Source organism: Aphidius gifuensis, linkage group LG4, assembly GCF_014905175.1.
Source record: "Aphidius gifuensis isolate YNYX2018 linkage group LG4, ASM1490517v1, whole genome shotgun sequence".
Taxonomy (NCBI): Eukaryota; Metazoa; Arthropoda; class Insecta; order Hymenoptera; family Braconidae; genus Aphidius; species Aphidius gifuensis.
This window is the reverse complement of record NC_057791.1, coordinates 8254417-8279883: the sequence shown is the minus strand read 5'-3', so window position 1 is coordinate 8279883 and position 25467 is coordinate 8254417. Positions and strand designations below refer to the sequence as shown.

Here is a 25467-nt window from a genome sequence, read left to right as displayed (position 1 = left end):
ATAGTAAAGTTCGTATTTTAGATTGTATAGGATTTTAAGAGACAATTAATGACACTGAAATATTATCAAAAACATCTGATAAATGTACTGGTAATCCTAAATCAGTAAAATTTAAAATAGAACCAGGTGCTATACCAATGTCTGGTAATTTTCATGAGACTTGTAGTTGTAATAATATTTTAGATCAAATAATGAGTATTTGAAATGAATGTGTCCAATAATCAAATAATACACAAGATAGTGGTTATTCAAGTGCTTGTGCTTGTCATGATCCAAATAAATTCAAGATCTTGAATGAATTTGTTAAGGACAAAAAAATGGAACAGATGATTAAATATTGAATCATTCAATGAAACAACAACAACAGGAGTAAATAATAATTTAATAAATGATGTACCGAGTGGAAATCAAAATAACAACAACAATATTGGTCATATATAAACAACAGAAATCATAATAGAACAAATACATGGTGGCGGCGATGATGCACCATCATGTGTTTGTGGTGAATTCGCTCATAAAAAAGATGTTGAAAAAATCGATAAATATTTGACATTAAATTTTTTTAACATCAAATAGTTCGTTTTGTTTTTTTTATACAAATATTGAGAAGATTGCTACTGAATTAAAATCGAATTTATTTCCATTATAATTTGTATTAATTTTATTTATATTTTTCAGGCTGTACACGGAGAGAAATCCGCAGCAAATAATGCTGTAGAGTATCAAACAAATTTTACTGTAGTCTACTGGAAATTGAGAAGTTGCGTGGGGAGGCCACCAGGATCGACTAGAATTTCCTACTACACTACAGTAATTTTAATCAAAACAAAACAAAAAAACGTCACAAAAAATTAAATAAAACCTTATTATTTAAACATCAGAATAAAAATGTAATGTGTTTATTAATTTCAAAAAAATAAACCATTTTATAATTTTCATGTGTTTCACCGTATTTTAATTTAAATTCATGAATAAAATAAAAACAATAAACTTTTTTAGAAGAGGTTAGGAACATACTTGATTTCCAATAAAAATTCGTGTCATCTGGCGGGAAAACCTGCTGTTCACTACAGTAATTTCTGGCATAAAGTATACCATTAACTCGAGACTTCCAAAAATTCCGGTAGACTACAGTAAAAAATTTAGATGAAATATAATAATAATCATTATAATAAGTGGGAATTAGTCGCTATTTAATGACGTCAGCTATGATTTTTACGATACCACTACAGTAATATTTGGTGCGGATTTCTCTCCGTGTAACATGTCAGATTACGAGGCTGAAATTGACTCAATATTCAATAATATTGAAAGCTTAAGTCATCTAAAGTTGATACATCGGGAAAATATTAAAAGATATCATCCCGACAAAAATCCTGAAGATAAATGAGCAACTGAAAAAACTCAGTATTTCATGAATATATATATACTAGCGCCTCTCGCCGGCCGCAAGCGGCCGCCTCAGTGGTTCCTATGCTATATGGTAAATTCTAATGACACGTCATCATGTGGTGTTATTAACAAAAAAAAAACAATGAAATTTTTAATTGGAGAAAAAATTAATTTATAAATAATATTTGACGATGCCTATCAGAATGCTTGAGCCCAGCCCGCGGATACGGAATCCATTTAGAGCCTTATTTGATTTGTACTAATTTTTAATAATGTCAACAATTATTTTATTTACACGTTATTGAAAGGTGGAGGACAGGTTCATTTTTTCTCAAATTGACTCGGAATCATAAAAAAGTTGCTAAATGATCAGAATTATTTTGTATTAATTTGTGCTATTAACATCGGAATTTCTCATCTGAAGAATAACGACAAAAAAAAAAAAGTTACTCCAAAAAATGTTTACACAATAAACAGAGGCATGGTGCTTTAAATGATGAATCCTTTTTCTATTTATTTCCTATATCTATTTCAAAGAAAAGAGCAATTCTGGTTAAAATATTTCTCCGGCATTACTCCGTTTTTGGTCCATTTTTTGAGAAATTACTCTGGCATGAGATAAATGCTGGATTTTTATCTCCTTCATTGATCTCATGCCGAAATAATTTTGCCGGTACTAATTTCATGCCGACGAAATTACTCCAGCATCAATCTCATGTCGGAGTAATGCAGGAGTAATATTTCCACCAGGGAAAAGCTACAACTTGTATCAATAAAATAAAAAGTTACACCTCAATAACAATAACATAGATTGTAAATTAAAATTTTTTAGCTCACGTCTTTCTCATCAAAAATAATAAAAAATTATTTAAAATTTTAAAAATATTTTTTATTGACGGCACTATGCAACTGTTAATAAATAATTGTCGTTCAACAATTTTTTTTTTTGAATTGGCACCATAGAATTGTAATAAAAAATTGCATGACACTTAAAATAATAGAATAATCCTTTTAAATAATTCCTTTTTTATCTTTGGAGAAAAAAACGTTGGCTGATAATAGCAGAAATTGTACTTCAGTGGAAAATGATATGAAAAATTGTTAATTAATGATTCGCGTGCCCTATTTAAAAATGAATCTATCTTTTTTTTTTTGTGTTTGGATGTAGTTTTTTCGTTATTTTTTTATTTATAACACATTAACTATTCTTTTATTTATAACAATTCAATTAAATATTGGTAAATCATTTGAAGGTATTAATGTTAATGGTAATTCCCGGGGAATTGAGACATTTATTTTATTGAATAAAAAAGTTTCTCAAAATATGCTGATATTTTTAATGGTACACTGAGAGAAATTTTAACTAAAAATTAAAACCCATGTTGAATAGAAATTACTATACTGCTTTGTAATTTTTGTTTTATTTCTGGGATTGGCCGCGAGAGATGATATTCTACAATAAAATTATGTAAAATGTCACACAATGTCAAAAAATTGTTATGTTACTTCAAGTCTCTGTACATCGTTATCTATTGCAGATAGACATGGGGTTGAGTGGAGTTAATTATTGAGAATTCAATTCTAAACAATTTATAAAGAATTACTTTTTTTGATTAATCTCTTAGATAATGAGTTATGAGTTAATTAAAATAAAGCACATACATGTTTTGAGGAAACGATAAAAAATATTATAAGTTCAAATAAAAAATACTGAACAATTTAATAAATATTCTAATACATATAGTAAAATTTATCATGTACACACATAAAAGTTAGCATAGACTTAAATATTTTTTACTATATCGCTTTGTAAAAATTCTGGTTGTGGGGCGAAATAATACAAAGATGGCCGACTGATTGAACAAATGATTGAATTGTCATGTAATTTCAAGCATTTCTACAGCCTTATCTGCTAGGTATGGGGTGATATTTGAGGTTTATTGTTGGTAATTTATTTCTAAACAATTTATCAAGAATGAATTTTTTCTATTTATCAATTAGTTTTCGAGTTTTGAGCGTGTAAACAGAAAAGAAAAAATGTTGCCGGGAATTGATTGCCGTTCTCCGTGAATCTAGCACAAACTGCCGAACTTAGCACAAAAAATGTCCAACTTTTAAATAAAATTTATAATAAAATATAGTAAATTCTAAAGCCGGTAGTGCGTAAATTCTCAGTCTGCTAGAATTTACTTGTGAGTCTCGTGAATTTAGTCATTTTTTTTAAAGAAAAATTACAATAAAATTATGTAAAATTTATGGCTTAGTATTGTATATAGTCAATGGCCAAATTTTTTACATAACTTTATTGTAAAAATTATTTATCAATATACGAATAATTCTTACAAATAATCGGAGGAACGCAGTTTTTACTATTCGCTTTGTAATTTTTTCTTATACGTTTGTAATTTTTAGTTAAAATTTCTCTCAGTGTAGAAAACACTGTTGATAATGCATTTAATATAAAATTTGCAAACTACCATTACATTATTTGATACTTCATATGAACGAGTTATCATAAGTTTTACTTATTGAATTTTTTTTTTCTATTGTCTTGTTTTTTTTTTGCCATGAATTGGGTGATGGACGGTAGCCATTCAATGGCCAGCCATGAATTTGGCATGAATTGGCCGATGAACGGCAGCCATTAAATGGCCAGCCATGAATTGGCCGATGAATAGTAGCCATTAAGTGGCCAGCCATGAATTTGCCATGAATTGGCCGATAAACGGCAGCCATTAATGGCCAGCCATGAATTTGCCATGAATTGGCCGATGATTGGCAGCCATTCAATGGCCAGCCATGAATTCGCCACGAATTGGCCGATGAATGGCAGCCATTGAATGGCCAGCCAATTAATGGCCAGACGTTGGCCAAGACAAGACTGCCAATCTTGGCAACACAATAATGGACCGATCGTTTGCCAAGTATATCCCATTAATGGCCCTTGCTTGGCTACCAATCATGGGCTGCCGTTTATTGGCCAGTGTATGACCGTGTTTCCATGCTTGGCGATTCCTACACGGGTTATGTGTTTCACGAAAATTATTACACTCAGAGAAGGATAAGTTTACAGTTAACATACCAATATGTTTACATTAAACATACAAAAGTTTAATGTTAAGATATATATATTAACGATAAACATACATATCTTAACTGTTAACATACGTATGTTTATAGTTAACATACGTATCTTTACGTGGCCAAATATTTTGATGCGCCAGTCTACTTCTTGTAATCTTTTTTTTTTGACATTTTATTGTGATACTATTCTAATTGTAATATAATATAATATGTACACGAGTTATCATAAATTTATTTAAATTTAGTTTTTTTGTAAATTCATTCTTAATTTTACATTCAATTTTCATATTTACATACGTAAATGTCTTCAACTATCAGCCTAACCTTCAAATTGTGTCAATTACAGATATCTTAAAGTTAACATACGCATATTAACTATTAAGATACGTATGTTTAATGTTAATATATATATCTTTGATGTAAACTTATCAGCCACCACCCATTTTAACATGGCATATGTTAACATTAAACAGGATATGTTAACTGTTAACATATCCTTCTCTGTGTGTAAACAGCATAACAATTTTTAATAGACCAACAGTTTTTTATGTATGTATTATGATTTTTTTATTTGAATAATTTTTATTAAACAGCACAACAATTTTTACTGTCCAACAATATTTGTTGATCTTCTAACAATTATTGTAGCGCAGTGGAATAAATTTTGTTATGCCAGCACAATAAAATTTCCTTTTCTTCCATACAAAACCGAACGTAATTCGGAAAATTCGGGATCTTTCAGTATGAGTGCCGAATTGCCAACAGCAGTAACGTAACAGCAAGTAAATAAATATATTCTTTAGTTTTAACGTGAAATTTTATCAAACTTTTGATTATTTGAATCATGCTGCATTAGATTCAATTTAAACAATAACTTTGTTCATAAAAAACTTTCATATTTTGTAAAAAGAATCATCTTTTTTAAATTTAATGCTAGACAGTGATGGGGTGCATTCCTTTAATAAAAAATTTTTTTTCGCCCTGCAATGTTGCCCTGTAATACCGAAAAATAGACAGACTTAACTAATGTCTAGTACGACCTATGTGACGATAACAAGCAAGTCCAACAAGTCTATTTTCTATTTATTTCAGTTTGATATAAACATTAAACTGTCATTCAGGTCATTCTTCCAATAATTGAAACCAAAAAAAGAATAATGTCATGTGCCAGTACTGTCACTACAAGGAACAGCTTTTTCCTATAAAATTTTGGTCAGTATTACAGAGTGAAAATGCAGAGCGAAAAAAAAATTTTTAATAAAGGAATTACAGTAATTTACACGGCTTGGTTTCTTATCCTCGCATTGCTAGTGATGTATATCATGAACCATTTATCATTAGAATTGAATAATTTATTATTTGGATCGAATAATAATTCACGTCAAAACAAGAAATTATTCGTTTGTTATTATCATAATTGGAGTCAAGTTTAGAAGCTATTTCTCCTTAGATTTTATGTAACGGTAGAACTAAAAGTTTCCTTAATAAAATGATGGAATTGTTTTCAAAACAAGATTTTTTTTTTCTATACAAACCAGTGGTTACTTTTATTGAACCATCTTTTATTTTAAATCATTTTTTGTCAAGAAATTTACTTCTATAATTCAGAAATAAATTTTCTCAGTGTACAATGTACCTAGGCAAATATTTATTTATATATTTGTTTATTAATTCACTTTACGCCCCTGACATTTCATGCTTATAGGCTACAGTATATAAGTTACAAATTACAATAATTGCAAATTCTTAATATGAATAATTATATATGTAAAGAAGATATACGCATTGATAAGATGAGCATGTGGTAGTAGATAGCCGTTGATAACTTATGACAATCCACGATTGTGGCATAGTGATATATGAATAAGAATCCAAGGTTGCGGCATAGTGACATATGGAAATCCACGTTGACTCACGGCCAGATGCTCCTTATTTTTGATTTAGGAAAACTGACAAATACTTGTGCAGATTCCCAAAATTTTACTTCTTCATTTTACATCGCTTTAGTTGTTTCAATGACAACTGTTTTGACTGTACGCATGTTTAGTGCTGACAGTGATTTTTGTTCGCCATAGTCCAGGATCGAACTTGAAACGTGTGGGTTGAGAGCTATTTGGTATTTAAATTCTTGTCCAATTTTTCTCTAGTTTTGCCGAGTTTAAGAATAGGAACCAAGTAAAAAATTTGGCTGGTAAAATAGAGGAAATATTGATTGTTTAGCTATTATTAAGGCTAAGTAAAATATTTAGCTGCTAAGAAAAAAGTCTTATACATGTTCAAAAAAATGTCGGCGACATTTTTGTAGCTAAAAAAAAAAATAAAAAATTTTCCAAGTTTTTTTTATTTTGGCAACACTAAGTTCCATTATTTTTTTGTTTGTTCTTAGTTCCTATTTCCAAACTTGGCAAAACTAGACAAAAAGCGAACAAGAATACAAATTGGGTAAAATAGCGTGATCGAAGAGTCGGGCAACGACCGAATTCAAGCCTGTCCCGAGATGAAAAAATTGAGGTATTTTGACGAAACACAATTGTGTTTGATACTTGAAATTGTGTTTCTGAGCGCCATTAGAAGTACTTTTCGGATACCGATTGAAAAGTATTTTTATAGCAGGATAATTATTAATTATTTTTGACGAGTATTTGAAATACAATTGTATCAAACAAAAAAAAAAAAAACAAGTTTTTGTTATAAAAGAAAGTGTTCGAAATCGTGTTTATTTATTTTTGGCAATTTATTTTTTTTTTTTTACAAAAAGATATGATATCCAAAAAAAGTCAAGTATTAAACTATTAGTATATATAAAATAATCTTTGACATATAATCAAGTCTTAAGTTTTGACAAATTTTTACACTTGACCCCACCCGGTTCTTCCCAAAAAAAATTTCAAGTCTACACACGTATGATGACGCATAGCTAATGGTAGTTTCCACTGTTGACAATTACAATGCTATACATTTTCCTTCACATTTTATACAGGCTTAGGACCCTTAGGACTGGCAGCATAAAAATCATTCAAATATGCTGGCATGTTTAAACACATATATTTTTATATATAATCATTTTTATCTTTATCTTTATTTTTATAAAGATAAAAATTATCTTTATTTTTATATATCTTTATTTTTCTACATCAAAAAAAATTTGAGATGAAACTATTTCTCAGATAGCCAACACTGATTAAAACATATAAGTTACATAAATCTTTATTCTCCTTCATTAATCTCATGCCGGAATAATTTTTTCGGTACTAATTTCATGTCGGAGTAATTTCCGAGACAATGGCCAAAAACGGAGTCATGCCGGAGAAATATTTCCATCAGGATAGCTATTCTTGACATAATTATCCCCTGTACCGGGGATAACATGAAAACGCTCGAAAGCGATATAGTCGTTTGATGGAAACCATTGAGAAAGATACAAATGAACCCATAAATTAAGGTGAATTTCCACAAAATAGTTATCCCTGTCGCCGGAGATAACTGAGGAGATAATTATGTCGAGAATATAGCTATCCAGGTAAACGCATTTGAAAATTAAAAAAAAACCTGTGAGTATTTGTTAATTAAAAATAATCATTTATAATTTAGTGATGTAACGGGTTATGTTGATGCTATCGATGGTATAAAACCAGTGCGATCAAACCAGAACTGGGTTTTCTAAATTTGATTTAAACAACAACAAGGCAACTCGAATAATAATAAAAATAAGTATCATTCGGTAATTGAAAATTCAATGCTACGTGAGAAAGTTATTTAGAGAAGTCCAATTTAACCCGAGATAAAGTGTGGTCAAGGACAAGTAACCAATGGATTCTACAGGTTAACTGTCAATATTGCTGATTATACAGAAAAGAAAATGTTTAAAGCCGGTGTTGAAATTAAATTCTTTTTTTTCGATCACAAGAATAAAAAGAATTAAAATAATTGAAAATACCCAATCACTCAGGTTAAACGACAAATTAATAATGACATCCTAGAGATTGAAGGCGATTGAAATCTCAGGAATGTAACTTTTTTTTTTTACTTCAAGTTTTTTAAAAATGATTGATATTTAGTAGGTCTCCATTTGTGTGAAAGTCTTGAAATTTTTTTTGGGAAGAACCGGGTGGGGTCAAGTGTAAAAATTTGTCGAAACTTAAGACTTGATTATATGTCAAAGATTATTTTATATACTAATAGTTTAATACTTGACTTTTTTTGGATATCATATCTTTTTGTAAAGAAAAAAAAATTAAATGGAAAAAATAAATAAACACGATTTCGAACACTTGACACTTTTTTTTATAACAAAAACTTGTTTTTTTTTTTTGTTTGATATCACATCTTTTTGTAAAGAATTATTTCTGTTTCTCCCATGAAATTCATCATAAGATGGAGCTTAAGGTTGAATGTAAGTCCCATCGCCGAATAACTTTTTTATGACAAAGAGGCTCGCCCCAGCCCATGATTTTTTAAAATCAATTGGTGCCCTCTATGCATAAAATCTGTGTCCGTTACTATCACATCTGTCGTAGTGTACCCGGCCTATACGAACACACACAAATACGACTGCAGCAGTAAAGGGAAGTAAATTTCGGAGTTAATTAATCATTTCCCGTGTAGGAATCGCCAAGCATGGAAACACGGCCATACACTGGCCGATAAACAGCAGCCCATGATTGGTAGCCAAGCAAGGGCCATTAATGGGATATACTTGGCAAACAATCGGTCCATTATTGTGTTGCCAAGATTGGCAGTCTTGTTTTGGCCAACATCTGGCCATTAATTGGCTGGCCAATTCACGGCAAATTCATGGCTGGCCATTTAATGGCTACCGTTCATCGGCCAATTCATGGCAAATTCATGGCTGGCCATTAATGGCTACCAACCATCAGCTAATTTTTGACAAAAAAAAAAACAAGACAAGAGAAAAAAAAAAAATCAACAATGGAGCATTAAAATTAAATGAATAAATAAATATATTTGTATTTGAATAATCATCTTCAAAAAAGTCTACCAAGTCTACGAGTGAACTCAATTACTACAAGAGAACAAAAAACTTCCAAAATATATATATCGCGCTCGTGGCTCTGTTAGTTAAAGCATAGGTTTAGTGTAGGTTTAGGTTTTCGGTCTACAGTTCGCGCCCGGCGAGAGGCAGGAAAAAAAAAACATTTATTATAAAAAAACAGAGTTGGGCTCGATAACCTATATATGCAATTGAAAAAAAAAATATTTTTGTTATTTTTATTTACAAAAATAATTGATTTCGCAAGTAATGGGCCAATCTTGGCAAATTTTAATGGGCCAATCTTGGCAAATGTTAATGGGCCAATAATGGCAGCCAATATTAGAATGGTGTAACGCGCCTGGCCCGGCGTATGAGTGGCCCATTAATGGCAGAATTTCGCCATGCATAGGCCGTTGCATGGCCGTGTTGTCGTCTCCTGCACGGGTTGCGATTGAATATCTTCTAAAAAAGGTTGTCGAAATTAATTATTTTTTTTTTTTAATTTTCGTAATTAAAAGAACTACAAATCTGAATCAAATTTAGTAATTTCGAGTAGAGGGGTTTTTGGATACAGATCAGAACGTGGGTTTTTCCGTTTACGGCCGTGTTGAATCGGTCAACTTTATTTTAAGATCGAAAAATCAGAAGAAATTCTATAAAACAGAGAGTTATTCTAGCTAGCAATTAAAAAAAAAATTAGTAGGGCTTTATGCGGTACGAGACGAGACGAGAATCAACGAGTCTCGGTTTCGGTCTCGCTAGTTCGCACCAGGTCTCGGTCTCAGTCTCGCAGTTTAAGGATTTTAGGTCTCGATCTCGGTCTCGTCTCGCAAGTATTGCCGGGTCTCACTTCTATACTAATATTTTTTCGTACAAGTAAAATATAAGGAATGGAAACCAAATGATTAAATAATATTATATAAATATTTTATTAAAAATTCATGTGACATAAAAAAAAATTAATATTATATTATCTAATATTTTATATCAACAAAATTATTAAATTAAATCATACAAAATTATAACATGATTAATTTTTAGAATTTTTAAAATAATTTTTCCGAAAAAATATAAAAAGAAAAGACAAAAATGTTCAAAGTTGAAACTTTGTCTTCAGAAAATTTTTTTAACTAGCAATGGTTGTTTCATATTTGTTGCAATAACTTTATGTTTTTCTTTATAATATTCATAATAATTTGGCATATCTGTTGGAAACGGTGACATTGGATTCATTTCATGGCATACTTTCAATTATATTACTAAAAGTAAGTGATGATGCTGCTCTTCCTTCTCATCCTGATGATGTACATATTTCCATTGAATTTGAATTTAAATTTGAATTATGATGATGATTCATTGTTGCATTTGTGTTGGCTCATATATTTTGAATTCTTTTATATTTATCAACAATTTGCCAATTATTATCAATTGGAACAACAAAATAACTATTATCTAAATTATCAATATCATATATTAAAAAATCTTCTAATACACCAATAATATCATTAAATAATATTCAATGAAAATTTTTTAATTTATCAACTTTTTTTAGGATACATTCTTCTTTATTAATAGGTTTTTCAAAATCATCATCTGATGAATCTGACAAAAATTTTGTTGGCTTTTTTATTGGTATTTGATGTTTTTGTGAATTAATGATTTTTTTTTGGTGGCATTTTCATTGTTTGAGCTTGTGAGTTTCTAGATAATTTTTTTGGACTAGAACTGTCATCATTATCACATATTTTTTTGGTTTTTCAAATTGTCTGTTTTCAATTTTTGTAATGCCCCGAGATGAAAAAATCAAGTATTCGAATAGTATTATTGATATTTTATAGTGTTTGAATTATATCCGGCGATGTTTATGAGGTATTGTGAGAATACTTATGAGTATTTTCGATATTTTGGTGGTATTATGAAAGAAGTAAATGAAGAGCTCGAATATCGGTTCTCGGATACAATTATCCCTGACAGGTATTTTAAATGTTTGGGTATTTTAAAAGTCTTTGAAAAGTATTCTGATACTCCAGTTTTTGGACTTAGAAAAATTTCAATATCATAGCACCGTATTATATAATAAACTCCAATTATTTTTAGAGTTAAATAATTTATTTATGAATTAATTAATAATTATTTAATAATTTTTTCTATCCTTATATTAACGTTTCCAATTTATTCTAGTAATCATGCTGGGGACACCACATCTTTTCCTTACATACATTTGCCAATAGCTATTTAACTATAATTAATTATGGCAAATGTTGATTAGAAAAGGATGTATAGTCAAATAAATCAAGTCGTAATCTAAAATAACGATAGTGAATCTCTTTTTTAATTTTTTAAATAAATTATATTTGTATCGACTTCGTAGGTTATGTCAACAAAATTTCAAATTTTATTAACTTGTAAAAATGGTCTCGCAGTAGAGTGTAGGTTTAGTAATTAGGAAAACGTAGGATCAAACCCGGGTAGAAACGAATTTATGTAAACAAATATATATGTAAAACGCACTCTTGTTGGAATTATTTTTTTCAAATAATCAGCAGGTATTTTAACCGGATACAATTGTATTTTTGAGTATCCCGAGCAAGTATTTTAACCGGATACAATTGTATTTCAAATACTCGTCAAACATAATTATCTTGCTAAAAATACTTTTCAATCGGTATTCGAAAAGTACTTTTAATGGCGCTCAGAAACACAATTTCAAGTATCAAACACAATTGTGTTTCGTCAAAATACCTCAATTTTTTCATCTCGGGTGATTCTACTTTGTATGTAGTTAATAAGTCATCACTGTCAGATGATGAATCACTAATATGCCTTCTTCTATAATACACTGGTTTGTCCATTGGTGATATTAAATTTTCTTTTTCACTGTCACTTTTATTTCACCACCAAGTACAGCTGACTGATCCATTGAGTCATCAATAACATAAATTGTACTTGAAAGTAATTCAAGTTTTTTAGGAGAAACTGAGGAATCATCTGAGTTTTTCTAAAATATACATGAAATATAAATAACAATTTAAAAATAGTTTTTTTATTATTACTAGAAGTTATTGAACTTACTTACCAAAACAAATAATTTTTACATCATTAGCATCACAAAAATTGTTATTTTTAGGTTTTGACATTACCCAAAGTTTATAAATATTTTTCTAACCTTTGTGATGAAGGTTTTTTATATTTGAAAGTATCAAGCCATTCTTGAGAATTTTTTTCTGGTACATTTATAAATCTCCAACAACTGTTATAATTGCTTCAGCCACATAAATTATATGAATTTCTGTGAATAATTGTATACATAATACGACAATTATCAGATGACGTATCTTTATTTTTGATACATTTACTATTATTAAACTGCTCGCCAAAATACTTAAGCTGTTGTGTTCTACGACAATCTATTTTATTTTCATAAAATGATCCATATGTGTTTGTAAAACTAATAGTGGTGGTCTATTTAATTCTGTCATTTAACGATGTTGATGAACATCAGAGTAACTATGAAATAATAAACAATCAGTATTTATAAGATCACGTCCAGCACGTCTATTAACTTAAAACTTACCTTAATTTGATAATGCAGCATGAATAACAAATTATCTGCTCCCATACCAAACACAATTGTTACACATACAATTTTAACATCATCAAATTTCCATCTTGTTCGTACTTGTGTTCTTGCTAAATCACTCATACCAGCATGATATGAATCAGCACTAATGCCATTATGACAAAATTGTACAGAAAAATCATCACATTCATGACGTCAAAAACAATAAACATTTCCACAATCACGTATGTATTTTTCTTTAATCAATATGCTATTATTTCAATACAACTTTGTTTTGGTTTTTTATCAACTAATAATTTTAAATTTGATTTGCTTGATGATAATTCACGTTTAACATCATTTGCATATAATTGTAGAAAACTGTACTTCAACTGAGTATTTTAAAATAAACATTTGGCACATTTAATTTTTATTGACACATTTAGTTGACACATCTAATGAAGAAATTCGAATAAATCATCAAAAAAACAAAAGAATCTCTTGATATTAATAAAATATAAAGAAGTAGAGAGAGAGATATAGCGAGTAATAAGAAAGTATGAGAGAGATAAAAAATTTCTGTCCTTAAACGTACAAACGCACAGTCGAAAAATTCATTCAATTATTAAAAATAAAAAAAAACGATTAAATAATTTGGTTTTTTTTTATAGCAAAGCTTGATACAATAGAATTTTAAATTATAAAAATCATTTATTTTTATCGTCATCATCATATTTTAAATAAATTTTTAAAAGTCAGCGAGGGATGAGGTTACCTCTATTTGATGTATATTAGGCTTGGTAGTGTTTTTGCGCTTTCATTTTTTTTTTTTTTTTCGGTATTATTATTTTTTTTCTCACACTTAACACGAGGCACTACCGTGCCTCTCGATCCCTCGAGATAAAAAAATTGAGGTATTTTGACGAAACACAATTGTGTTTGATACTTGAAATTGTGTTTCTGAGCGCCATTAAAAGTACTTTTCGGATACCGATTGAAAAGTATTTTTATCAGGATAATTATGTTTGACGAGTATATGAAATACAATTGTATCCGGTTAAAATACTTGCTCGGGATACTCAAAAATACAATTGTATCCGGTTAAAATACCTGCTGATTATTTGAAAAAAATAATTCTAACAAGAGTGCGTTTTACATATATATTTTTTTACATAAATTCGTTTCTACCCGGATTTGATCCTACGTTTTCCTAATTACTAAACCTACACTCTACAGCGAGACCATTTTTACAAGTTAATAAAATTTGAAATTTTGTTCACATAAGCTACAAGGTCTATACAAATCTAATTTATTTAAAAAATTAAAAAAGAGATTCACTATCGTTATTTTAGATTACGACTTGATTTATTTGACTATACATCCTTTTCTAATCAACATTTGCCATAATTAATTATAGTTAAATAGCTATTGGCAAATGTATGTAAGGAAAAGATGTGGTGTCCCCAGCATGATTACTAGAATAAATTGGAAATGTTAATATAAAGATAGAAAAAATTATTAAATAATTATTAATTAATTCATAAATAAATTATTTAACTCTAAAAATAATTGGAGTTTATTATATAATACGGTGCTATGATATTGAAATTTTTCTAAGTCCAAAAACTGGAGTATCAGAATACTTTTCAAAGACTTTTAAAATACTCAAACATTTAAAATACCTGTCAGGGATAATTGTATCCGAGAACCAATATTCGAGCTCTTCATTTACTTCTTTTATAATACCACCAAAATATCGAAAATACTCATGAGTATTCTCACAATACCTCATAAACATCGCCGGATATAATTCAAACACTATAAAATATCAATAATACTATTCGAATACTCGATTTTTTCATCTCGGGGTGGCACTCCCGCAGTGAGGGACGTGACTTATCGTCCATTCTGACCTTTCTACCATTCTTGGTTCTCTTTATATTTTATCTAGTTTTGCCAAATTAAAAATAAGAGACTTAGTTTTTTTCTGTAAAAAGCTAGATTTTAAATCTAGCCACTAGATATTTTATACGATTGTTACTGAATAAAAAATGGAACGGATAGATTACTTAAAAAAAATTTACATTTTTGCTCTTTTGCATCTTGCTCGACATCTTCATCAGCGGCTGATTTGACTAAAAAAAAACATAAAAAGTCTAGGAAACATCGTAATTCAGGCCCGTGGCACTCCCGTGGCGAGGGACGTGACTTAGTATCCATTCTGGCTTCCATGACCGTCCAAAGTCATTTTTATTCTTTAACTAGTTTCGTCTAGTTTTGCCAAGTTCAAAATAATGAAGTTGGAAAAAAAAATTAAATTTTACAAAAAAAAAAAGTCCATTAAAAAAAAAAAAAAAACTTAGATACCTACATTATTCTACTTAGCTGCGTGATTGTAGCCACACAATTAATATCTACATTATTTTACCAGCTTAATTCTTTCCTTAGCTAGATTTTTTACTTATAGCTTTAATTATATCCCGAGATGAAAAAATCGAGTATTCGAATAGTATTATTGATATTTTATAGTGTTTGAATTATATCCGGAGATGTTTATGAGGTATTGTGAGAATACTCGAGTATTTTCGATATTTTGGTGGTATTATGAAAGAAGTAAATGAAGAGCTCGAATATTGGTTCTCGGATACAATTATCCCTGACAGGTATTTTAAATGTTTGAGTACTTTAAAAGTCTTTGAAAAGTATTCTGATACTCCAGTTTTTGGACTTAGAAAAATTTCAATATCATAGCACCGTATTATATAATAAACTCCAATTATTTTTAGAGTTAAATAATTTATTTATGAGTTAATTAATAATTATTTAATAATTTTTTCTATCCTTATACTAACATTCCAATTTATTCTAGTAATCATTCTGAGGACACCACATCTTTTCCTTACATACATTTGCCAATAGCTATTTAACTATAATTAATTATGGCAAATGTTGATTAGGAAAGGATGTATAGTCAAATAAATCGAGTCGTAATCTAAAATAACGATAGTGAATCTCTTTTTTAGTTTTTAAATAAATTATATTTGTATAGACCTCGTAGCTTATGTGAACAAAATTTCCAATTTTATTAACTTGTGAAAATGGTCTCGTGGTAGAATGTAGATTTAGTAATTAGGAAAACGTAGGATCAAACTCGGGTAGAAACGAATTTATGTAAAAAAATAAATATGTAAAACGCACTCTTGTTGGAATTATTTTTTTCAAATAATCAGCAGGTATTTTTACCGGATACAATTGTATTTCAAATACTCGTCAAACATAATTATTCTGCTAAAAATACTTTTCAATCGGTGTTCGAAAAGTACTTTTAATAGCGCTCAGAAACACAATTTCAAGTATCAAACACAATTGTGTTTCTTCAAAATACCTCAATTTTTTCATCTCGGGATAGCCAAATTCTATATTCATTGAATCTGAAATGCCGGTTATCTGCGTGTGCCTATTGAGTTGAATCATCTCCAAACGTAGACATTAAAAGTGGTAAATCAATAGATTTATTATTAAATAAATATTAGCTAGCTGTTTTGCTTATTAATAATATGTTATTTATGATATTTTTCAACAGTATACATATTTTCATACATTTATATTAAATATTAAATTTTATCTATTAATGAATATAATGAATAATTATAAATATTATATATATATATATATATATATCTCAAATATATAGATATATTATATTTTTGAATTTTATATTTTCCATTTTATCTATCTATATATATAAATATATATATTTATTTTAAATTTATAAATGTACATTCCTAAATAATTCACATATTATACATTGTACATCGATGTTGATGTGATTGGACATCGATGTATGATTCCACGACATAGACATTTATTAATTGAATCCTAAAATATTTTTTAATATATAAACTTGAAAGAAGAATAAAATTATTCAAAAATATTAATAAATAAATTGATAAAAAAATAATTGTACCGATTAAAAAATTATTTTCTAATTTAAAAAAATATTTTTTTTAATCGAAAAATTAAATTATTTTAAATCTAAAAATAATAATTTTAACATGAAAAAATAAATTTTTCTCAGACAAAAAATTCAGACTTTCAACCAGAAATAATTTTTTTTTTTTAATTGAAAAATATTATTTCCAACTTATAAAAATTTTTTTTTTATCCTTGAAAGAAAAAAATTTCATAAACCAAAAAAAATTTTCATCTTTCAAAATTAATTTTGTTTTTGTTTCAAAAAAAATTGTTTTACCTCAGAAAAATTTATCATTGAGTTAAAACAAAAAAAAGTTTCTAAATCAATTTTGCATTTTTATAAAACAAAATTGTATTTTTTACATTTCAGAAAAATTTTTTTTCTTTCGGTGTAGTCTGCAGTAATGTTTCTCACCCCTTAAATTCTTTAGTCAATAAAAAATACACTGTAAAAAAAAAATAATTAATTTTACTATAAAAAAAGAATTATTTTTACTATTTTTTCTGGTACTCGGGGACGTTTTCGAAAAAATAATAACATGTACTATGCACATAGTTAAATTGGAGAAGATACGATGTATCTTGTTAAGAAGTACTATGTTGCATAGTCAAGTCTAGCGTTCGTTGAATCTACTATGTTGCATGGTGAGATTTACGATGTTCAATAGTACATTTCATTATATTCTATTTGTATTTTCGATAAAAAAAACAGAATTATTTGTTTATTTAAAAAATAACTTTAAATTATTTATAATAATTATTATTATGCTTATACATGTTTCTCAACTTGGCTATTTCTTGACCTAACTCGGGATTCGAACCCGGGTTTCTGGATTTGAACTCCGATCGTTTACCCAAATTGCCATTCAGGTATAAAACAGTAGAAGAATCGAAAATGTCTATATATATTTATTCTCTTTATTCCCTTCTTCTTTCATGCTAGCATAGTAAAACTAACTACAGACCTAATAACTTTTACCATTTTGTATATAGTAACAACTACGAGTTGCATAGCACATTTTAAAGGTTTCCATAGTACGGTTCATTTTCCAAATGTACCCTCACGGTCATGGTGAATTTAAACACACAACATAGTAAAAAGTAACAAGTTTATGGTTGTTCGTATCATTGGTATAGTGAAGACTATCTATTGAACAAGTAAAGTCTACTTAAACCATAATAAAAACTGGTTTTACCTCAGCAGAGTAGTTTTTACTATGTTACTATCGTAAAATTTAAAATGCACATCGTAAAAAAAATTATAAAAAATAATATGTTGAACCATATTTCCGAAAACGTCCCTCAGTAGTAACATAGTAACATAGTAAAAGTAATTATTTTTTTTTTTACAGTGTATTAGCCAATATATATATATAATATATATATATATATTTCACCATTTTGTTTAGTGAAAAAAAGATGCAACAACAACTTTTTGCCAGGCCTGAGCCATTGTCTGACCATGTTATATCCTTCGACACGGGATGTGTGCATCATTTCCCCCACGAAAAAACAGATATCTTGGATAAACGCCATTCAGATATATTCGAATGGCGTATTTTCAGATAGGTTTTTTTTTGTGGGGGTTATAATAATTGTGTGAAAAAAAGGAAAGAACAAGAGTACAATCGAATACATATTTACCTTGAAGATTTATAGACTGATTGAAGATAGAAGCAGCATGTCGATGAGCATCTTGAGTCCTAGCAGCCATAACTGAGCAGGGTGTCGTATGAGTCGTATGATGCGAGTGGATGGTGTGATGAGCCGAGAGCGAAGACCCATTACTTATTCCCGTTGCCCCAGAATTCCCCGGATAGCCAGCTGCTCTTACTGCCGTATAGCGGTACGCGGCTTGACTCATTGGTGCACACGGGCTGAGATCGCTATAATTACATTGCATATCACCGGCTAAAGCACAACTAGATGCTTCGAAACCAGCGACCGCAGCTGCTGCAGCTTGATTTAAATACGAGTAATCCATGCTTTTTAGGAAAACTACTTATGTTTTTTATAAGCAAATGTTTTTTTGGATTCGTAAAATATTCTTATCCGATTTTTATATCGTTGTTTTCAAATTGGCGTTTTCTTTAAAATGCTTACACGTGATAATCCATTAAATAATTGCACATGAAAATAGCTTTTTTTTCCTTTATCAGTGTCGGTTCAGTAAAATTCATGACACAAACTTTATATTAGAATCAACAGCATATTCACAAAAAACCTCAGTCACTTAATGAGTTCACATAAGAAGAAAGTATGAAATCGTGTTATTGGTTGTTTTTTTTTTTTTTTTTTGAGTGGAAATTGATCCTAAACTAAATATAAGTATTCTCGAAAAAAAATATTTCCAAAAGTGGTATACATATTTCTACTTTTAACTTGCTGTTGTTATAAATTTGTTGTAAATAAAATAATGGAATGAAATTTTTTTTTGAATATATGAGTGAAAAAAATGGAATTACAATTTTTTAAATTTAAAACTACTTAAAGTTTTTTTCTCTTCCCTATACTTTTTTGATACATCACTTTTCATCTTTATTCGATAACTGACAAATAATGCTTCACAAGATAATCTTATCAAGATAATTGTAAATTATTACGTTTATATCGGTTATAATAAATGTTTTTTTGCATTAAAATACCCGAGACTCAACCGACTGTTGGCTTTTCTAAAAATCAAATGATAAGCTTAATTCAATAACGATTGCCAAATGATTGCCGCGCACTTTGGGGCGTGGTTTGTGACAGCCATTTCAAGATGGCCCTGGTAAATTCTATTTCCCTACTGTTCATTGGTTCATGAAAAAACCACTTCTGCCCTCCTTAGGATTGCTTCCCACTGTCTATACCAATCCACCGTTCGGTTATGGAACCTCCAATGTAGAACGAAAAACGCCGTATACTATACGTAAATTTGTGTACGTGCTACGAAAAAATCGAGGATTTTCGAAGAAAAAATCATGATGAGGACTATCAGAACTTTCCTCTCTCACTAACGTTTGGAGTTTCTTTTTCCCTTGTATGGATTGGATGCGCGAAAACGAAGATTCTTGAGAAGTTATAATATATTATTAGAAATACAACGCTGAGAAACGGTGCGATGATTAGCGATTTTTACATTTTTGTTTCAGTGCCCATGATAAAAAAGTGAGTATAGAAAATTATGGAATGAGTATAGTAGTATAAAAAAGTATACTATGACCAATGTATTGAGACAGTATGGGTTTCTCCTATACTCATTAATGTTTTTTGTTCCAAATGAGCGACTCGAGTATTAGAATAACGATGGATATTAAATATTTATAATAGTATATATATGATATAATAGTATTTACTAATTATAATCGAAAATGTATGGATATTATACCTGGGTAGAAATTAGAGTTAATTTGACGTCACTTTTTGACTTTACACGTTAATTTGATATGAAGAGTCAAAAAATTGACTCTTATTTCTACCTGGCTAAAGACTATAGAATTTAAGAAATCGTGATATATTAGTAACGTAAATTATATATTACAAAAAAAATATTGAATAATTAAGTGTAAGAAAAATTATATAATTGCAGTAATTTACTTGAATATTTATTTATTTATTTATTTATTTATTTAAGTTTACGCCCTTGACATTTCATCTTTTGGGCTACATTATACAAGTTATTACAATTATAAGTTACTTAATAATATGTATATAATTATATATGTAAAGAACAATTTTTGACGAGATAAACATGTGGTAGTAGACAGCCGTTGATGACTTTTTTATGACGATCTACAGTTGTGGCAGAGTGTCATATAAATGACGATCCACAGTTGTAGCAGAGTGACACACAGACTTCCACGTTGATCCACGACCAGATGATCATCATTATTGGTGTTTCGAGAACACTGTGCAGATTCTTGAAAACGATTCTTTATTTTACATCGCTCTGAGTTGTTTCGATGACAACTTTTTCGATGAAAATTACTGTGTAGACTCTGCACATAGCTAACAGTAATTTTTGTTTTGCCGTAGTCCGGGATCGAACTCGAGACGTTTGGGTGGAGAGTTAAGAGCGCTATCCACTACTCCAAACGAGCCGGCTTAAACTAAATTATTGATTATTAATATTAATATTATAATTCGATAGTTGATTTTTTTTTTGTTTGTTATTTGACAATTAGTTTAAATTCTGTTTATCTTAAAAGATTTTTGTTTTCATTTTATTCAATCATTTGAAGCATCATAATTGAAAATTAACCTACACGGAGAGAAATCCGCAGCAAACACTGCTGTAGAGTATAAAACAAATTTTACTGTAGTCTACTGGAAATTGAGAAGTTGCGTGGGAAGGCCACCAGGATCGACTAGAATATCCTACTACACTACAGTTACATCAAAATAAAAATGTAACGTGTTCATTAATTTTTAAAAAATAAACCATTTTATAATTTTTATGTGTTTCACTGCATTTTTATTTGAATTCACTGAAAAAAAAAGTTCTACCAGATAGAACTTTCGTTCTAGGACATTTTTAGATTTGAAAGAAGGAATAAAGTTCTTGTTATGAATAGAAAACTTCTTGTTAGAAGACAAAAAAATTCGTGAAACATGACAGATTTAGATTTGAACCTAAAATAGATTTGAAAAAAGAAAAATTATCCTTGTAAATGCTAAAAAGGTCTTGAATTGAGACGCATACTTCTTTAAGAAAATCTTTTTGTTCTCACTTCATGAACAACAGTTCTAAATTTTAAAACAAGGCTTCTTGGAAATAATCTAAAATGGCCTTGAATTGAGACGCATACTTTTAAAAAAAAATATTTTTGTTCTCATTTCAAGAACAACAGTTCTAAATTTTAGAACAAGGCTTCTTGGAGATAATCAAGTTCTGTCTTGAATTGAGAACAAAAAGATTTCTATCAAGTCAAAATTAGATTCAATTCAAGAAGTAAATTACTACTGATTTAAATAAATAAAAAAATTATTTATTTAACATTACTTTTGTTAATTACCAGAAGTACAGTGCAACTTTACATTGTAAACCATCTTTTTTTTTCCTAAACTAATTACCTATGAGGTGAACCGAACCCTTGACCGACGCAAACCACGATATCTTAGACCTAACGACTTTCCCACCGAGCCACGAGCGCATGTACATGACGGGACGAAAATTTCTGTTCTCGTAAAGCACGACATTTAAGAAGAAATATTACGTCATATTCAAAATAAAGTTAATGTTGTTAACAAGTCAAAAGGAAAATGTTTTTCTCATATTTTTTTTTTACATATATCATAAGACAACTTGTCAGACATAATAAAATATTTTTTTTTGATGTTTGTATTACTCTAATAATAATATGATAATAATATAAAAAATGAATACCGACTAAAGATTAGTTTTCTATTAAATTTTTTTTATATTAATTTTTTTTTATATCATTTAGTTTTATATTTTTCGTAAGTATTTATTATCAAACTTGATTTCTTTTAATTGGAATATGATTTGATTTTTCTTCTTAAATGTCGTGCATTATGAACAGAAATTTTCGTCCCATCATGTACATGCGCTCGTGGCTCGGTGGAAAAGTCGTTAGGTTTGAGATATCGTAGTTTGCGTTGGTCAAGGGTTCGGTTCCCCTCATAGGTAATTAGTTTAGGAAAACAAAAAACATGGTTTACAATGTAAAGTTGCACTGTACTTCTGGTAATTAACAAAAGTAATGTTAAATAAATAATTTTTTTATTTATTTAAATCAGTAGTAATTTACTTCTTGAATTGAATCTAATTTTAACTTGATAGAAATCTTTTTGTTCTCAATTCAAGACAGAACTTGATTATTTTCAAGAAGTTTTGTTCTAAAATTGAGAACTGTTGTGCATGAAGTGAGAACAAAAAGATGTTTTTAAAGAAGTATGCGTCGCAATTCAAGACCTTTTTAGCATTTATTTCAAGAAGTTTTATTATCATTACAAGGATAATTTTTCTTTTTTCAAATCTATTTTAGGTTCATTTCAAATCTAAGTCTCTCATGTTTCAAGAATTTTTTTGTCTTTTAACGAGAAGTTTTTTATTCATAACAAGAACTTTTTTTCTTCTTTCAAATCTAAAAATTTTCTAGAACGAAAATTCTATTTTCAAGAAGTTTTGTTATCAAATATAGAATTTTTTTTTACAGTTTCATGAATAAAATAAAAACAATAAACTTTTTTAGAAGAGGTTAGGAACACACATAATTTCCAATAAATATTCGTGTCATCTGGCTGGAAAACCTGCTGTACACTACAGTTATTTCTGGCGTAAAGTATACCATTAACTCAAGACTTTCAAAAATTCCGGTAGACTACAGTAACAAATTTAAATGAAACATAATAATAACCATTATAATAAGTGAGAATTAGTCGCTGAAATGACGTCGGCCATGATTTTAACGATACCTCTACAGTAATATATGCTGCGGATTTCTCTCCGTGTACTTTTTTTTATTCTTTATCCCTGGTAGAAATTATTTTTAGAATCTGTCTAGAAACTAGATATTTGTGATAGTTCCAATCCATTTTCTAGCCAGTTTCTGGGGTAAGAACTAGGCATTTTTCTGGCTAGTTGAAACAGTTGTATTGACATTTTATTCCTAGTTTAGCTAACTAAAAAATATCTATTAATTAGACAGTTTATATCTAGTTTCGCTAGATACTATAAACTTTTTATATTTTTTTTTTTTTTTGTACAAATGGCCGTAAACAGGATTGAACCCCTATCTACCTATCTACCCATCTATACCTAAATCCTAAAAGCGAGTATTTTACCCCTAAGCCAACGCGCGTTAATGTGATGATTAGAAAATTTTCGTCCTTATTAAGAAAGACCCTCAATACATACAAAAAAATACGTATTTTCATGAATAAATTAAATAAATCAAAATATAAATCTATATAAAAAATAAAAAAAAAATTCATGAATATTTTTTTTTTTTTTTTAAACCAAGTATTAAGGCATGTCCAACGCTGGTTTTAGAGTGTTGTGGAGGGGAGAATGTCCTATCTATTTTACATTATAAGAAATGCAATGCCAACCCCAAAAAAAAAATTTTTTTTTTCTTTAATCGATCATAAAATGTTATTTTTACCATATTTGACCTTATGTCATAATAAAAAAATGTTTATTGACTTATTTTATTTAAATTTATTTATATAAAATATCATTTATTATAAATTAAAAATTATGTTGAAATTTAATGTTGGCCAACTTGAATATATAGTGAGACTGGCAGAAGAGATCACGACAATTACGAGCCTGTGTGACCATACATGCAAATTCTTCTGTCAGTTTTACTCTATGTTTGAACTATGCCGACAATAATACGTCAAATTCCTATTTTTCGCGTCTATTTTTATTTATTAAAAAAAACCCACCGACAAAACTTTTTTCTTATACGGCTAAAAATTTTCGTCTTTTTTCAGTTTATAATATATCAGTTTTTCGAAATAGTCTCTGTATTTTTTCATATAGTTTCTAACCAGGTTTATGTGAAGTGTACTCGACTGGCCATAAGAGCCTATGTATAACCTCCTTGAAAAATGTCAACTTTATTAATTAATTAAAAAAAAGCCACCGACAAAAAAATTAGGGATTGTGTATTATTACATAAATAATCTACTGTCAAAATTTCAAAAACTTCTCTGTATTTTCGTTCCGCGTTGGACATGCCTTAAACGAAAAATGATATCGTGACTGTTTAATTGGACTCTCTTTTAGTTGTGCATGAATCAATAATACTTTTAATTAATAATATTCTAATTTTATTGTCTACAAAATACACTCCTAATGTCTTTTTTTTAATGAATACTTGGTTTAAAAAAAAAAAAAAAAAATATTAATAAATTTTGTTTTTATTTTTTATATAGATTCATATTTTGATTCATTGAAGTTATTTATAAAAATATGTAGTTTTTTGAGTGTGGTGGAGATCTTTTTCTAACCTCCATGTTAAGTTGTACAAAAATAAATCAGATTAAAAATCTTGACCAGATAAGAGACATGTTCTAAATAATATTTCACAGTTTTTCAGTATATTCAATAAAACGATCGTATTATTATTATTATTATTGTTTATTATAACATTAATAAACTTTTTTAATAACGCGAGTGTTTATAAATGTTCATATGTGCATAAATGTATGTATCAATAAAAATATAATTGTTCGGTTTGACGCAGAGCGCTGGTGTCTTCTTAAATCCTAGATCGAATATCTCTATTTTTTTTCCTTTTTACTGGATATTAAAAACAAGTTTAGTTATTTGATAACAGGTAGCACTTTTGCCAGCAACAAATTAGTTTTAGAAACTAATTTCTGCCTGTTTTTTACCTAGCTTTCCTAGTCAATATTTTGTCGATATAGTAAAAATAGGTTGTACGCACCTATTTGAAGTCTAGTTTTGTTGGATAGAGAGCCAGCAAAACTAGCTATGAACTAGTTT

At 28.8% G+C, this 25467-nt stretch overlaps 1 protein-coding gene across 1 annotated transcript in view; it reads right to left on the bottom strand.

Moving 5' to 3' along the window:
• LOC122854965 (paired mesoderm homeobox protein 2A-like) overlaps positions 1–19260 on the bottom strand; it is a 61129-nt gene extending 41869 nt beyond the window's left edge. Inside the window, exon 1 of the mRNA XM_044156011.1 lies at positions 18651–19260. Within this exon, the coding sequence (XP_044011946.1) occupies positions 18651–18990 (340 nt within the window). The 5' untranslated portion in view covers positions 18991–19260. The remainder of the gene's footprint in view (positions 1–18650) is intronic.
• Between the last annotated feature and the right edge of the window lie 6207 nt (positions 19261–25467).